The sequence below is a fragment of the Brienomyrus brachyistius genome, chromosome 16, assembly GCF_023856365.1.
Source record: "Brienomyrus brachyistius isolate T26 chromosome 16, BBRACH_0.4, whole genome shotgun sequence".
In the NCBI taxonomy this organism is placed as follows: domain Eukaryota; kingdom Metazoa; phylum Chordata; class Actinopteri; order Osteoglossiformes; family Mormyridae; genus Brienomyrus; species Brienomyrus brachyistius.
This window is the reverse complement of record NC_064548.1, coordinates 11,186,676-11,205,417: the sequence shown is the minus strand read 5'-3', so window position 1 is coordinate 11,205,417 and position 18,742 is coordinate 11,186,676. Positions and strand designations below refer to the sequence as shown.

General features: G+C 39.2%; 1 protein-coding gene across 1 annotated transcript in view; it reads left to right on the top strand.

Moving 5' to 3' along the window:
- ttn.2 (titin, tandem duplicate 2) overlaps nt 1-18,742 on the top strand; it is a 176,931-nt gene that overhangs the window by 130,563 nt on the left and 27,626 nt on the right. Inside the window, exons 199-202 of the mRNA XM_048979907.1 lie at nt 62-17,164; nt 17,259-17,555; nt 17,687-18,274; nt 18,402-18,704. Of these exons, the coding sequence (XP_048835864.1) occupies nt 62-17,164; nt 17,259-17,555; nt 17,687-18,274; nt 18,402-18,704 (18,291 nt within the window). The remainder of the gene's footprint in view (nt 1-61; nt 17,165-17,258; nt 17,556-17,686; nt 18,275-18,401; nt 18,705-18,742) is intronic.

The following is an 18,742-nucleotide window of genomic DNA, read 5'->3' as shown; positions in this document are numbered from 1 at the left end:
CTTTAATATATTAATATATACTACTTTTAACCAGTAAACATTTATGTATTGTACTTTTCAGATGTACCTGGGCCTCCATCCAACCCAAGAATTACTGATATAACTAAATCTACAGCTACCTTCAACTGGGGACGGCCAAAATATGATGGTGGACTTGACATCACTGGATATATAGTTGAGCACAAAAGAGAAGAAGAGAATAGCTGGATTAAAGACACAACAGGCAGTTCGCTAAGAATTTCTGAATTTGTTATTTCAAACCTGCAACAAGGAGAAAAGTACAATTTTAGGGTGAGTGCAATGAATGAGATGGGTATTGGAGAACCAGCTCAAATTGAGGAATCTGTTGAAATTGTGGAACGTCAAGAAACTCCTGACTTTGAGCTTGATGCAGAACTGAGGCGGACTCTTGTTGTCAGAGCTGGAGGATCCATACGGATTTTTGTTCCAATCAAAGGGCGCCCAACACCTGAGGTGACTTGGTTGAAAGAAGACATATCCCTTAAGGGTCATGCAAATATTGATACCACTGAATCATATACTCTGCTGGTTATATCCCATTGTACAAAACATGACACTGGAAAATATAACTTAACCCTAGAGAGTGTTGCTGGGAAAAAGTCTGGATATGTAAATGTCAGAGTTTTGGATTCACCAGGTCCTCCCATCAACCTGAGACCTCGGGAGATTACTAATGAAGGTATCACTCTCCAGTGGGAAATGCCTCTCATTGATGGTGGTTCAAAGATAATCAATTATATAATTGAAAAGCGGGAAGCTACACGAAAGGCATATGCAGCTGTAATAACTAACTGTCAGAAATGTTCAGTTAGAGTTCCAAATTTGGCTGAAGGATCGGAATATTTCTTCAGAGTACGTGCTGAAAATGAATTTGGAATTGGGGAGCCTGCTGAAACTTCTGATGCAATTCGGGTGTCTCAAGCGCCTACAGCTCCTGAAAAGGTTAACATTGTAGCCATTACTAGGAATTCTGCAGGTCTGATTTGGACAAAACCGAAACATGATGGTGGAAGTAGAATTACTGGATATGTAATAGAAGCTCAAAAGAAAGGCTCAGAGAATTGGTCTCATGTCACAACAGCGAAGACTCTAGACTATACAGTGAAGAATTTAAATGAAAATGAGGAGTATATATTTCAAGTAATGGCTGTGAACAACTCAGGTAGAAGTGACCCTCGTCAAAGTAGTCCTGTTATTATCAAGGAACAAACAAAAGGACCACAGTTTGATCTACGTGGAATATGTCAAAAACTTGTTATTGCCAAGGCAGGAGATGATATAAAAATTGAGATACCTGTTCTGGGATGTCCACAGCCCACAATTTCCTGGATGAAGGAGGACAAGGCCCTTAATCAAACACAGAGAGTATACATTGAAAATACTCCTATGTCAACTCTCCTTTGTATTACAGAATGTACTAGGAATGACAGTGGACAGTATGCTGTGACAGGAAAAAATATACTTGGCACACTGACAGAAATAATCACTGTTAAAGTACATGACATCCCTGGGCCTCCAAAGGGGCCAATTCATTTTGACAGAATTTCCAATGAAAGTATTACAATATCTTGGGATTCCCCTGAAAATGATGGGGGAGTACCAATTAACAATTATGTTGTTGAATTTCGAGACACAACAAGTACATCATGGTTGGTGTTATCAACAACAATAATCCGTACAGTTTTTAAAGCTGAACGTCTTACCCCTAGAGCTGAGTATCAATTCCGTGTTAAAGCTAAAAACAGATATGGTGTTGGCCCTCCAATAACCTCTGAATCAGTTGTTGCTGCATACCCATTTAAGGTTCCAGGGCCTCCTGGCACTCCACAAGTAATAGGCTTCACTAAAAATACCATGACAATTAGTTGGAATGAACCTGTGAATGATGGTGGAAGTGAAGTAATTGGATACCATATCGAAAGGAAAGAGAGGAATAGTATCTTGTGGCAAAAAGTAAGCAGTGTCCTAATAGTTGGAAACATTTTCAAATCAATAGGGCTAGAAGCTGGAATTGCCTATGAGTTTCGTGTTGCAGCTGAAAATATAGCTGGTGTGGGAAAGCCAAGCAAACCATCAGAGCCGGCTCTTGCCCTTGATCCCGTGGATCCTCCGGGAAAGCCAGTTGCCATTAACATCTCTAAGAATTTTGTGAATATTAAGTGGACAAAGCCTAATTATGATGGTGGATTCAAAATAACTGGCTATACAGTGGAAAAGAAAGACTTACCAAATGGACGCTGGATCAAAGTTAATTATAGTAACATACTGGAGACTACGTTTACTGTTAGTGGGCTGACAGAAGGTGCCTCCTATGAATTCCGCGTTCTTGCCCGAAATTCAGCTGGTGCTGTAAGTAGCCCATCTGAACCATCAGATCCAATTGTCTGTAAAGATGATGTTGAGGAACCAAAGATTAGGGTTGATGCTAGGTATAAAGATGTTTTACTTGTAAAAGCTGGGGAAGTGTTCAAACTTGAGGCTGATATTACAGGTCTCCCATTACCATCTATGATTTGGACTATGGATGGAAAGGAAATAGAAAAAACAACAAAACTAGATATAAAAATGGCTGATTTTTCAACAATATTGATTAACAAAGATTCTACAAGAAGAGATGGAGGCGCATTTACATTAACTGCTAGCAATACTGGTGGATTTGCTAAACATGTCTTTAATGTGAAAGTGCTTGACAGGCCAGGTCCACCAGATGGTCCATTACTTGTTACTTGCGTTACAGCTGAGAACTGTGTGTTGTCTTGGTCGCCACCATCAGATGATGGTGGAGCAAATATTGAATATTACATAATTGAGAAGCGTGAAACCAGCAGGCTTGCCTGGACAAATGTGGCTTCAGACTTACAAGTAAAACAGTTTAAAGTAACAAAGCTATTAAAGGGAAATGAGTATATCTTCAGAGTGATGGCAGTTAATAAGTATGGGATTGGTGAGCCCTTAGAATCTGAGCAAATTATTGCAGAAAATCCATATATGCCTTCCGATCCTCCTCAAAATCCCGAAGTAAGAAATATCACTAAGGACTCAATGGGTATTTATTGGGAAGAGCCAGTGAACAATGGTGGAACTGAAATTTCTAATTACATTATTGAAAGGCGAGATAAGACAATTCTGCACTGGATTAGATGTAACAAGAAGGTTATTACTGATTTAAAATACAAAGTATCAGGACTGACACCAGGGCATGAATATGAATTTAGGATTACTGCAGAAAATGCTGCAGGTTTAAGTTTGCCAAGTGCATCAACTCCATTTTACAAGGCTAGTGACCCTCTTTACAAGCCGGGTCCTCCTGGAAATCCAAGGGTTTTAGATACAACTAACTCATCAATTACTGTCGCATGGAACAAACCAGTTTATGATGGTGGATCTGACATTACAGGATACATTGTTGAGACTTGCCTTCCTCAGGATGATGAATGGACAAATGTTACCCCCAAAGATGATATAGTGACCACATCATTTACAATCACTAACTTAAAAGGAAATCAAGAATATAAAATAAATATTTTTGCCGTTAACTGTGAAGGAATTGGAGAGCAAGCCTCTGTCCCTGGATTACCAAAAACAGAAGAGAGACAGATTCCACCTGATTTCGAACTTGATGCAGAGCTTCGCAAAGTTGTTACCATCAGAGCCTGTGGCACATTGAGATTGTTTGTACCTATAAAAGGAAGACCTGCTCCTGAAGTGAAATGGTCAAGAGAAAATGGAGAGTCAATTGAAAGAGCTACAATTGAAAGTACATCATCGTTCACTTGGCTATTAATTGAAAATGTAAATAGATTTGATAGTGGAAAGTATGTTTTGTCAGTAGAAAATAGTTCGGGGCTAAAGACAGCTTTTGTAAATGTAAGGGTACTGGATACTCCTGGAGCACCACAAAATATCAAGATCGATGAAATAACCAAAGAATCAGTTTCACTCAGTTGGGACCCTCCTATTCTTGATGGTGGTAGTACGATTAAGAACTACATTGTAGAGAAACGTGAATCAACAAGAAAAGCATATGCAACTGTGAATGCTAACTGCCACCAAACAAGATCGACTATTAACAATTTACTTGAAGGATGCAATTATTATTTTAGGGTGTTGGCTGAAAATGAATATGGAGTTGGGCTTCCCATTGAAACTAGAGAATCAGTCAAAGTGTCTGAAAAACCACTTCCTCCAGGTAAAATCACATTGCAAGATGTGACAAAGAATAGTGTTACACTGTCATGGGAAAAGCCAGATCATGATGGAGGAAGCAGAATAATTGCATATGTTGTGGAGCTGCAGAGCAAAGGCAGTGATACCTGGAACCAATGCATGATTGTAAAAGTCACAGAAGCCATTATTACTGGATTAACACAAGGTGAAGAATATATATTTCGAGTATCAGCAAGAAATGAAAAAGGAACAAGCGATCCACGCCAAATTGGTGTACCAGTTATTGTTAAAGATCTTGTAATTACTCCAGCAGTAAAACTGTTGTTCTCCACGTTTAGTGTGCTGGCAGGAGAAGACTTAAAGACAGAGATATCATACGTTTCCCGACCTAAAGCAGCTATGTCTTGGTACAAAGATGGTGTTCCTGTCAAGCAAACCTCAAGAGTTAATTTTGAAATGGCTGACACCCATTTGTATTTAAATATCAAGGAAGTCTGCAGAGATGATGTTGGTCGGTATACTGTCAAACTTTCAAACACTGTGGGTGAAACAACTGCAGAAATTTGTGTTGTTGTTCTCGACAAACCTGGGCCACCAGCTGGTCCAGTAAATGTTGCTGAAGTTACAGCTAATAGTATTACATTGTCTTGGAAACCCCCAGAATATGATGGTGGCTGTACTATTAAGAACTACATTGTAGAAAAGAGAGATGCTTCCACTACAGACTGGCAGGTTGTGGCAACAAATTTACCAAGAACCACAATTAAGGCAGGACGACTGAAAACTGGATCTGAATATCAGTTCAGGATTGCTGCTGAAAACCGATATGGGAAGAGTCCAGTTCTAATGTCAGATACTGTAGTTGCCAACTATCCCTTTAAAATTCCAGGACCCCCCGGAACGCCATATGTCCATGCTGCCACAAAAGATAATATGGATGTAATTTGGAATGAACCTGTAATTGATGGAGGAAGCCAAATATTAGGATACCACATTGAACGCAAAGAAAGAAACAGTATTCTCTGGATAAAGCTAAATAAGACACTTATTCAAGACACGCAGTTCAAAAGCATAGGTCTTGAAGAGGGAATTGAATATGAATACAGAGTTTATGCGGAAAATATTGTGGGAATTGGTAAAGTAAGCAAACTGTCTGAATGTTATGTAGCAAGAGATCCTTGTGATCCTCCAGGAACCCCCGAAGTTGTTACTGTCACAAAAAAATCAGTCTTTCTTAGATGGGCAAAGCCAGAATATGATGGTGGAAGCAAAGTTGCTGGCTATATTGTGGAAAAGAAAGAATTGCCTGAAGGACGCTGGGCAAGAACCAACTTTACTAATGTTACTGAGACTGAGTATGTAGCAACTGGCTTAACAGAGAATCAGCAGTATGAGTTCCGTATCATTGCAAGAAATGCAGCAGGTATCTTCAGTAGTCCCTCACTCAGCACTGGTCCTATAACTGCAAAGGATGAAGTTGAACCACCTAAAATTAGCATAGATCCACGATATACCCAGACTATTATAATAAATTCTGGGGAGAACTTCAAAATTGATGTGGATATTTTTGGAAAACCAATGCCAACAATTAGCTGGATGAAGGGAAAACAAATTCTTTCAAATACTAAACACTGTAAAATAAAAAATACTCAATACAGTACTTGTCTCAGTGTAAAGGAAGCCACATCAAATGATTCAGGCCAGTATAGATTGCTTTTGAAAAATATTGGAGGAGAGAAGTCAGTTCTGGTCACTATCAAAGTGTTAGATAGACCAAGTCCACCCGAGGGTCCTATTTCTGTCAGCAATTTGACAAAAGAGCAATGTTTAATTAGCTGGAAACCTCCAAAGGAAGATGGTGGCGATGAAATATCTCACTACATCATTGAAAAAAGAGAAACCAGTAGATTGGTTTGGACTGTTGTTGAACCTGAAACAAAGGAACTTAATTTGAAAATAACCAAACTTCTGGAAGGAAATGAGTACATCTTTCGTGTTTCAGCAGCAAACAAATATGGAGTTAGTGAGCCATTAGAATCTGAAGCTATTATTGCAAAAAATCAGTTTGTGAGTCCTGATGCTCCTAAGTGTGTGGAAGTTATCAGTATCACAAAAGATTCAATGGTGGTAATTTGGGAAGCACCTGACAATGATGGTGGTAGTTCTATTACAGGATATGTTATTGAAAAGCACGACAAAGAAGGGATAAGATGGACTAAATGCAATAAGCACACAGGAACTGAACTATCCTTTAAAGTTACAGGGCTTTTTGAAGGCCATAGTTATGAATTTAGAGTCTCAGCTGAGAATGATGCTGGAGTTGGAAAACCAAGCTCACCATCTGTTTACTACATGGCTATCGATCCTGTATTCAGACCAGGTCCCCCAAATAGTCCCAAAGTGACTAACATTTCACGGACATCTGTTTTCCTTTCCTGGGAGAAGCCGATTTATGATGGTGGCTGTGATATTCAGGGATATATCATTGAAGCATGTGAAGCAACATCTGAAGAATGGAAAATGTGTACTCTTCCCACAGGCATAAAACAAACACAATACGAAGTCGAAAAACTTAAAGAAAACCAAAGTTATACATTCAGAGTGTTTGCTATTAATAAGGTTGGTGTTGGAGAGCATACAGATTTCCCTGGCATAATCCTTGTTGAAGAAAAGACACAAGAACCAGATCTTGGTCTTGAAATGGAACTCAGGAAAACCATCAATATTAAAGCTGGAGATTCCTTGAGAGTGTTCATACCTATCAGAGGTCGACCAGCTCCTGAAATCAGATGGGAAAAAGTCGATGGCAAAATTAAAGATACAGCTCAGATAGAGATGACAAGTAGTTTTACCTCCCTTGTCATTGATAATGTTAACAGACTGGATAGTGGGAAGTACACTGTTACAGCTGAAAATATTTGTGGTGTCAAGACTGCTATAATCAGTGTCAAAGTACTTGACACACCAAGTGCACCTTTAAACCTTAAAGTAAATGAAATTACTAAGGAGTCTGTAACACTTATGTGGGAACCTCCAGCATTGGATGGTGGTGCAAAAATAAAAAACTATATTATTGAGAAACGCGAAAGCACAAGAAAGGCTTATGCAGCTGTTGTCACCAATTGCCACAGAACTACCTGGAAGATTGAACCACTTCAAGAGGGGTGCAATTATTATTTTAGAGTGCATGCTGAGAATGAATATGGTGTTGGATTACCTGCAGAAACTGTTGATTCTGTAAAAGTATCAGAGGTACCTCAAGCGCCTAAGAAATTTACTGTTGTTGATGTCACATGCAAAAGTGTTTCTCTTGCATGGGAAAAGCCTGATCATGATGGTGGCAGCAAAATTGTACAGTATCTTGTGGAAATGCAAGTCAAAGGCAATGAAAAATGGTCTGGGTGTGCAACTGTGAAAACATTGGACACTGTTGTCACTAATTTAATTCAGGGAGAGGAGTATATGTTCAGAGTTATTGCTATCAATGAAAAAGGAAAAAGTGACCCAACATCTCTTGCTGTCCCAGTGCAGGCTAAGGACCTTGTTATTGATCCAGATGTAAGGCCTGCATATAGCAATTATAGTGTACTAACTGGAAAAGACCTCAAAGTAGAAATACCTATTTCTGGACGTCCAAAACCAAAAATTATTTGGACTAAGGGTGGGTTAGCTCTTAAAGAAACAACAAGAGTTAATGTTATCAATACTGCACACCACACAACTCTTAACATAAAAGAAATAACAAAGGATGATGGTGGGATATATGGAATTACTGCTTCTAATGTTGTTGGGCAGAAAGATGCAACTATACTAATTATTACTCTGGATAAGCCAGACCCACCAGCTGGGCCTGTTAGATTTGATGAGATCAGTTCACAAAGTGTTACAATTTCCTGGGATCCACCAAAGTACTTTGGTGGCTGCCATATTTCAAACTACATCGTGAAAAAACGGGACATAACCACTACTGATTGGGAGAATGTGTCAACGACTGTACCAAGAACCACCTTGAAAGTTACCAGATTAAAGACTGGGGCGGAATATCAGTTTAGAATCATTGCTGAAAATCGGTATGGTAAAAGTCACGCATTGGACTCTGCTTCTGTGACTGTCCAGTATCCTTTCAAAGTACCTGGTCCACCTGGGACTCCATTTGTCTCCTCATTATCAAGGAATCACATGATTGTGGAGTGGCATGAACCAATTACGGATGGAGGTACTAGTATTATAGGCTACCATCTTGAAAGAAAAGAGAGAAATAGCATTTTGTGGACAAAAATTAGTAAGACACTAATTCAAGACACTTATTTTAAAACTAGTCCTCTAGACGAAGGTGTTGTGTATGAGTTCAGAGTTTTTGCTGAGAATGTTGTAGGCATTGGCAGATGCAGTAAAATTTCTGAGGGATATGTAGCATGTGACCCGTGTGACCCTCCTGGAACCCCAGAGGCTATTATTGTGAATAAGAACTCAATCACAATTCAGTGGGCAAAACCAGAGTATGATGGAGGCAGCATAATTACTGGCTACATAGTGGAGAAGCGCGATTTACCAGATGGACGCTGGATGAAGGCTAACTTTACAAATGTAACTGAAACTCAATTTACAGTATCTGGACTAACTGAAGACTCCAAGTATGATTTCAGAGTAATTGCAAAGAATGCTGCTGGTACTATTAGTAAACCATCTTATAACACTGGACCTATCACTGCAAGGGATGAAGTTGAGCCTCCAAGACTTTCACTTGATCCAGAATACAGTCAAGCTGTTGTTGTCAGTGCAGGCGGTACATTTAAGCTTGATGCTGATGTCTATGGAAAGCCCACACCAATGGTCCAGTGGTTCAAGGGTGACAAGGGGATTGAAAATACGCTGAGATGTGAGATCAAAAAAACGGACCTTAGAACAATACTTACTGTTAAAGATGCTATCAAAACAGATAGTGGTCACTATTATTTGCAGGTCACTAATGTAGCTGGCACTAAAATTTTTAAATTTTTTGTAAAAGTATTAGACAGCCCTGGACCTTGTGGAGGGATGCTAAATGTATCTGCTGTGACTTCTGAAACATGTACATTGTCATGGCTTCCTCCAGAACATGATGGAAACAGCAATATTTCTCACTACATCATTGAAAGGAGGGAGACAAGCCGCCTTGCATGGACTGTAGTTGCTAGTAAATGTGATGTCACATCATTTAAAGTAAGCAATCTTCTGGAAGGAAATGAATATATATTTCGTGTTATAGCTGTAAATAGCTATGGTGTTGGTGAACCGCTAGAATCATCACCTGTGATAATCAAGAATCCATTTTTACTTCCTGGATCACCACAAGTTGTAGAAGTAACTAATATAGCAAAAGATTCTATGACTGTTTCCTGGAGTAGCCCAGAATCTGATGGTGGAAGTGAAATTACTGGATACATCATAGAGAAGAAAGATAAGACTGGAATCAGGTGGACAAAATGTAATCGACAAACTATCACAGATTTATCATTCAGAGTGACAGGATTGACCGAAGATCATGAGTATGAGTTTAGAATTTCTGCTGAAAACATGGCAGGACTTGGAGAACCAAGTTTACCAACATCGTACTACAAAGCCTGCAATCCAAAATTCAAGCCTGGTCCACCAACCCATGTCCATTTGACTGACACTACAAAGAACTCAGTTTCATTAGCATGGGGGAAACCAATTTATGATGGTGGATGTGTTATTCAGGGATACATTGTGGAGATCTGCAAAGCTGATGAAGAGGAATGGATAATGTGCACACCAGCAACTGGCCTTCCCTATAATAAACTTGAAATCACAAAGCTTACAGAAAATATAGAATACAAAATTCAGGTTTGTGCTATTAACAAACTAGGTGTTGGTGAACCAGCTGCTATTCCTGGAACTGTTAAAGTGCAGGACAAAATAGAGCCCCCAGGACTTACAATTGACTCTGAACTGAGGAAAGGAATTATAGTGCGTGCAGGAGAGTCAATAAGAATAAATATACCATTCAGAGGAAGACCCACTCCCAAGATTAACTGGACAAAGGATGAAAAAGAATTGACAGATAAGGTCCACATTGAGAAGCGGCTTGATTATACCCAACTCTCAATTGATAAATGTGACAGAAATGACACTGGAAAATACACTTTGAGACTGGAAAATAGCAGTGGCATTATATCAGAACTTTTGTCTGTGAAAGTACTGGATACACCTGGGGCACCAATGAATTTGGCTGTGAAAGATATAAAGAAAGATTCTGTCATTCTCGAATGGGAACCACCGCTTATTGATGGAGGAGCTAAAATAAAACATTTTATTGTTGAAAAGCGTGAATCAACAAGGAGAGTATATGTCAATGTCACTGCAAAGTGTGACAAGACGTTTTATAAAGTAGATAACCTCACTGAAGGAGCCATGTATTACTTTAGAGTTATGGCTGAAAATGAAAATGGAATTAGCCATCCAGTTGAAACAAAAAATCCAGTTAAAGTGTCTGAGGTCCCGCTTTCAGTAGGAAAAGTCATTTTGACAAATGTAACTAAAGTTTCTGCTTCTTTAGCATGGGAAAAACCTGAACATGATGGAGGTAGCAGGATCATAGGCTATCTAATTGAAATGCAGCCAAAAGGATCAGACAAATGGAGTGTAGCAGCATCAACTAAAACATGTGAAGGTACTGCTGAAGGATTAGTATCTGGTCAGGAATACTTCTTTCGTGTTTTAGCATACAATGAGAAAGGAAAGAGCATTCCTATGCTATTAGCTGCTCCAGTTATCGCCAAGGATTTGAGTACTGAACCCATGTTAAAATTAATGTTCAATACCTACAGCATCCGGTCTGGAGATGATCTTGCAATAGAATTACATATTATTGGATGCCCCAAACCTAAAATTCTTTGGAAGAAAGATGGACAATCACTAAAACAGACATCAAGAGTAAGTTTCTTAAACACACCTAATACTACAACCCTTAAAATAAAGGAGGCTAACAAAGATGATTTGGGCAAGTACACAGTTACAGCAACCAATGATGCTGGTGTTGCAACAGAAGAAATTGGGCTCATTATACTTGACAAGCCTGGTCCACCGACAGGACCCATTAAAATCAATGATGTTAGTAATAATTCTGTTACAATATCATGGGAACCTCCAGTGTACACAGGTGGTTGTCAAATAAAAAATTACATTGTTGAAAAACGGGACACAACTACCACAGCCTGGCAAGTTGTGTCAGCAACTGTATCAAGAGCAACTATGAAAATTACTAAACTTGCAACAGGTTCAGAATTCCAGTTTAGAGTTTCTGCAGAAAACAGATATGGAAAGGGTTCTTCATTGGACTCAAAAGCAATTGTTGTACAGTATCCTTACAAGCCCCCAGGACCACCTGGTACTCCCTTTGTCACATCAGTGACAAAGGATGACATGGTTGTTCAATGGAATGAACCAGTTAATGATGGTGGGAGTAGAGTTACTGGCTATCACCTTGAATGTAAAGAAAGAAACAGCATTCTCTGGACTAAATTGAACAAAATATTAATTGTTGATACAATCTTCAAAGTAAACAATCTTGAAAAAGGCTGTGGATATGAATACAGAGTTTTTGCTGAAAATATTGTTGGTATTGGTAGATCAAGTAAGGTTTCTGAATGCTTTGTGGCCCTTGATCCATGTGATCCGCCTGGAACACCCGAGCCAATATTCATCTCAAAAAATCAAGTGACACTTCAATGGACAAAGCCACAATATGATGGTGGCAGCAAAGTGACTGGTTACGTTGTAGAAAAGAAAGATTTACCTGAAGGTCGCTGGATGAAGGCCAGCTTTACAAATATCATTGAGACTGAGTTCACTATAACAGGATTAACAGAAAATGAAAAATTTGAATTTAGAATAATTGCAAAAAATGCAGCTGGTAATTTCAGTGAGCCCTCTGACAGCAGTGGACCGATTACTGTTACAGATGAAATCGAATCCCCGAGAGCATCAATGGATCCAAAATACAAGGATGTCATTTTTGTTAATGCTGGGGAAACTCTTGTTATTGAGGCTGACATCTATGGAAAACCAGCACCTGAAGTTTTATGGAAAAAAGATGGAAATAAAATAGATAAGAGTACTCGAAGAAATGACATAAAGCATGCAATCAAAAACACATCACTCACAGTTAAGGACTGTATTAGAGAGGACAGTGGTAATTATACCCTCACTCTAAGTAATGCTGGTGGAATAAAAACAATACCTATCACAGTTAAGATTCTTGATAGACCTGGACCACCAGAAGGTGTTCTCAAGGTGACTGATGTAACTGCAGATTCATGTCTACTGTCATGGAATGATCCTTTACAAGATGGTGGTGCAAGTGTTATTCATTACATTATTGAGAAAAGGGAAACTAGTAGGTTGTCATGGACTATAGTTGAATCAGATATTCAAGCATTTAGTTATAAAGTGACTAATCTTTTGGCTGGTAATGAATATGTCTTTCGAATTAAGGCAGTTAACAAATATGGAGTAGGTGAGCCACTTGAGTCTGAACCAGTAACAGCCTGCAATCCCTTCAAACCACCCAGTGCACCATCCATACCTGAAATAACTGCTATAACAAAGGATTCTATGGTTATTAAATGGAATCAACCGGAGAATAATGGTGGATCAGAAATTTACGGATACCATCTTGAGAAACGAGACAAAGATGGTGTTAGATGGACAAAATGTAATAGAAGTAAACTCAGTGACTTACATTTCAAAGTAAATGGACTCACTGAAGGACATTTTTATGAGTTTAGAGTCTCTGCTGAAAATGAGGCTGGTGTGGGACAGTTAAGTGAACCATCAATGTTCTATAGGGCATGTAATGCTGCATGTGCACCTGGTCCACCAACGCATCCAAAAGTGACTGACCACACAAGTACAACTGTATCCCTAGCTTGGAGCAAACCTGATGATGATGGTGGTGCATACATTAAGGGATACCTCGTTGAAATGAAGGAGGTTACACGGGGAGAATGGACGATCTGTACACCTTCAACTGGCATACAAGCAACAAAGTTTACTGTAGATAAACTAAAAGAAAACCATGAATACAACTTCCGTATCTGTGCATTTAATGCTGAAGGAGTTGGAGAACATGCTGATATCCATAGCTGTGTTGCTGCTGTTGAAAAGCATGAAGCCCCAGAGATTGAACTTGATGCAGACCTAAGAAAAGTAGTTTCTATACATGCAAGTGGAACACTTCGCCTTTTTGTCACAATTAGAGGAAGACCTGAACCTAAAATCAAATGGGAAAGAGCAGAAGGATTGTTGACTGAACGAGCACAAATTGAAACCACAAGTTCATACACTATGCTTGTAATTGACAATGTAAACAGATTTGACAGTGGCAGATACATCTTAAGTCTTGAAAATGAAAGTGGCACAAAGTCAGCCTTTGTCAATGTCAGAGTACTCGACTCCCCAAGTGAACCTCTTAAATTTGAAATTAAAGATATAATGAGAAATTCAGTAACTATCTCTTGGGAGCCTCCTCTTAGTGATGGAGGAGCTAAGATAACTAATTATATTGTAGAGAAACGTGAATCTTCAAGAATGGCCTACACTACTGTTACAAGTAACTGCACTAGGAATTCATTCAGAGTTGATGAGTTGCAAGAGGGATGTCTTTACTACTTCCGTGTTTTAGCTGTCAATGAACATGGTGTTGGTTTGGCTGCAGAAACTAAAGACCCAGTTAAGATTGCTGAAGTACCTATGCCACCTAGTAAAGTTTCACTGCTTGATGTAACGCGCAACAGTGTAATTCTCTCTTGGAAGAAACCTGATCATGATGGTGGTAGCAAAATTTTATGCTACAATGTAGAAATGCAAACTAAGGGTAGTGAAAAATGGACTGTAAGCACTACTGTTAAGGTGTTGGAAGCAACAATAACTGGTCTCGTGTCAGGTGAAGAGTATTCTTTCCGGGTCATTGCTTTGAATGAGAAGGGAAAGAGCAATCCCAAAGAATTAGGTGTTCCTGTGATTGCAAAGGACATTGAAAATGAACCTACTATTGATTTGATCTTCAACACATACAGTGTGAAAGCTGGAAAGGATCTCGCAATTGAAATTCCATTCAACGGCAGGCCTAAACCCATTGTTTCATGGAAAAAGGATGGTCTTCCTCTAAAGCAGACAACTTCACTAACAATTCTCACTTCTGTAACATCTGCAAAACTTTTATTCAAGGAAGCTACCAGAGAGCATGTTGGAAAATATGACCTCACTATAGCTAATGCCGCTGGCACTAAGACAGCTGAAATTGCTGTCTTTGTCCTTGATAAGCCTGGCCCACCAGCTGCAATTAGAATAGATGATGTGAGTGCTGAAAGTATATCATTATCTTGGGACCCACCTGCGTATGATGGTGGATGTCACATCAGTAACTACATTGTAGAAAAGAGAGATACTAACACAAATGTATGGCAAATTGTGTCATCAACAGTTGCAAGAACATCTATCAAAATATCTCAATTAATTAATGGTTCTGAATACCAGTTCCGTGTTTATGCTGTGAACCGTTATGGAAGGAGCCATTCCATAGATTCTTCAAGTATTACTGCAGAGTATCTATTTAAGCAGCCTGGACCCCCTTCTACACCACAGGTTGCCCAAGCAAGTAAAACTTTTATGCTGGTCAAATGGAATGAACCAGTGAATGATGGTGGTAGTGAAGTCCTTGGATATCACATAGAAGTCAAAGAAAGAAGTAGCATTCTCTGGACAAAGTTAAACAGAAGTCTCATTAGGGATACAGAATTTAGAGTTACTGGCATAGAAGAGGGTTCGTTTTATGAATATCGTGTTTATGCTGAAAATATTGCTGGCATTGGCAAATGCAGTAAAATCTCAGAACCTGTGGCTGCAAGAGATCCATGTGATCCTCCAGGCCAACCTACAGTTACAAATATAACTAGAACATCGGTTTCACTGTCTTGGACAAAACCAGAATATGATGGTGGGGCAAAAGTTACGGGTTACATAATTGAACGCAAGGAAGAGGAACGATGGCTGAGGTGCAATTTCACTAATATCCAGGAAACATACTTTGTTGTTACAGGCCTTACCGAAAACCAGAAATATGATTTTCGGGTTATTGCTAAAAATGCTGCTGGATTATTCAGTGAGCCATCAAATTGCACAGGTCCTGTAACGATTAAAGATGATGTAGAGCCACCACGGATTATGATAGATGCCAAGTTTAAAGAAGTAGTTGCTGTGAAAGCTGGTGAGAACTTGAAAATTACTGCAGATTTTTCTGGGCGCCCTCTCCCAGTTATTTCTTGGGCGAAAGATGGGAAAGAGATTGAGGTTAGAGCTAGAGTTAATATTGTTTCAACAGACGCTTGTACATCAGTTATTATTAAAGACTGCATCAGAAGTGACTCAGGACAGTATGTGTTGACATTACAGAATGTGGCAGGAATTAAATCATTCCCTGTGAACTGCAAGGTGCTTGACAGGCCTGGACCATCAGCAGGGCCATTAGAGGTAACTGATGTAACTGCCGAAAAATGTATGCTGGCCTGGGGGCCACCTCAAGAAAAAGGTGGTTCAGAAATTTCCCACTTCATTGTTCAAAAACGAGAAACAAGCCACCTTGCTTGGACTTTGGTACATGGAGACCTGAAAGCAACTACATGTAGAGTTACTAACCTACAAGAAGGAAATGAATATATCTTTAGAGTTTTAGGTGTGAACAAGTTTGGAATTGGTGAAGCTTTAGAGAGTGATCCGATAAAACCTACAGATCCATTTACTGCCCCATCTCCGCCCACACATGTTAAGATTACAGATGTAAGCAGTGAGGCAATGACAATCTGCTGGGAAAAACCAGTCACAGATGGAGGCAGTGCAGTTTGTAACTATGTTATTGAAAAACGTGAGAAGTCAGGTCTGCATTGGGTTCGTGTGAACAGAGAATGTGTTTGTGACCTCACTTTCCAAGCAACCAAACTACATAAAGGATGCCAGTATGAGTTCCGTGTTTATGCAGAAAATGCTGCTGGTTTAAGTCTCCCAAGTGACCCAAGTCCATTAACTAAGGCAGAGGACCCACAATGTGTGCCATCCCCACCTTCTAAGCCAAAAGTTATTGATTCAACAAAGAATTCTATCACGATAATATGGAACAAGCCACTGAAGGATGGGGGAAGCCCTGTCACTGGATACAATGTGGAATATAAGAAAACAGGAGAAGAAGACTGGATAGTGGCTGCTGAAAATACGAAAAACACTGAATATACTGTTGCTGGACTTACATCTGGAGCAGAATATGTGTTTGTTGTCAAATCTGCAAACAAGATCGGTGTAAGTGACCCTAGCTCACACTCCGTTCCTCAAGTTGCAAAGGAAAGAGTAGAAGAGCCAACTTTTCAAGTTGATAAAGAAATGCAAAGGACATTGCTTGTGAAGCATAGTACTTCATTTACTCTGAAAGTACAATTCAAAGGAAAACCAGTTCCGAGCGTAATGTGGCAAAAAGAAGATGTCAATCTGAAAGAGAGTGCGACCATCTATACAAATGATAATTCTACATCAATCACAGTAGAAAAAGCAACAAGAAATGATTCTGGAAAGTACACTGTAACACTGGAGAACAGTATTGGCACTGCTGCATTGACTCTGGATGTAAAAGTTCTCGATTCCCCTGGGCCTCCTTCAAAACTTGTCATTAAAGAGGTGACTAAAGACTCTGTAATACTGACATGGGATGCTCCAGACAATGATGGAGGTGACCCTGTTAAAAACTACCATGTAGAGAAACATGAAGCAAGCAAAAAGGCATGGGTTAGTGTCACGAACAACTGCCACCATCTAACCTATGAAGTGACAAACCTGCAAGAAGGAGCCTTTTACTACTTCAGAGTCACTGGAGAGAATGAGTTTGGAGTTGGTGTGCCATGTGAGACAAAGGATGGAATTAAAGTTACAGGTAACGTATACATATGTTGTTGTTATTTTCATATCCAGTGTTTGATTTTGGTAATTTATTTTAAATGAGGTTTTGTCACTTTCATTTTTTAAAGAAAAACCCAGCACACCCACAAAGTTTGGAGTCACTGAAGTAACAAAGGATAGTGTTTCACTGGCTTGGAATAAACCAGAGCATGACGGAGGTAGCAGGATAAGCAGTTATGTAATTGATGCTCTTGAAAAAGGACAGAAAAAGTGGGTGAAGTGTGCTGTGGTCAAGACAACCCACTATGTTGTTCAAGGTTTAAGGGAAAATGCTGAATATTTCTTCAGAGTCTGTGCTGAAAATTATGCTGGCCTAAGTGAGCCAAAAGAGTTGATTACACCTGTGATTGTTAAAGATAAACTTGGTGAGTTTTTTCAGTTTACATTTAAGTCAGTTATACAAATGTATTCATTTTACGTCATTATTTTGTTATGATTATGTCTTAAAGATAAGGTATCAATAACCTTTTTATGGTGCTTTTTCTTGTATTTATAGAATCCCCTGAGTTCGACCTAAAGAACTTCCCTCATAATACTGTTTATGTCAGAGCTGGATCAAATCTCACATTTGAAATCCCTCTTACTGGAAAGCCTCTACCAAAGGTTACTATTTCAAAAGATAATGTTGCAATGAAAGTAACAAAGAGATTTAACTTTGAAGTAACTTTTGAAAGTTTAATAGTTAATCTTAAAGAAAGTATTGCAAATGATGCTGGAAGGTACGACATCATTGCATCCAACAAGGGGGGAATTACTAAGACTTTTGTGAATATTTTGGTCCTGGATAGACCTGGTCCTCCAGTTGGACCTGTTGAAATCATTGATGTCTCTGAAGACAGTGTGAGTCTCCAGTGGCTTTCCCCAGTCTATAATGGTGGTAGCCCAGTTACCAACTACGTAATATTGAAACGTGAAACAAGTACTTCTGCTTGGACAGAGGTATCATCTACAGCTGCAAGAAGTGCAATAAATATAACTAAGCTGACCAAAGGGGAGGAGTATCAGTTCAGAATCAAGGCAGAAAATCGCTTTGGCATCAGTGATCATATTGACTCCAAAGCTGTGACAGTCAAACTTCCATACAGTAAGTAAATTATTATTACTATTATAATAATAATTATTCTTATATATTTTTTATTTTGGTAATGTGCTATAAACCTAAGGTATGCTAAATGATAATGTATTGTTTTTCTGATTCGTTTCAATTTTAGAGATTCCTGGGCCTCCTTCAACTCCATGGGTAACAATGGTGTCAAGGGAGAGTCTCACTGTCTGCTGGCATGAACCTGTCTCGGATGGAGGGAACCCTGTTTTTGGATACCATTTACATATGAAAGAGAGAAGCAGCACCGTGTGGCAGAAGGTTAACAAAACACCCATCCATGCCACACAGTTCAGAGTGACAAGCATTTGTCCTGGCTTGATCTACGAGTTCAAGGTTGCAGCAGAAAATGCTGCCGGCATTGGCAAAATCAGCAAGACCTCAGATGAAGTCCTTGCAATTGATGCTTGTGGTATATAATCTATTTTACCTGTGTTCATTTAGTAATTA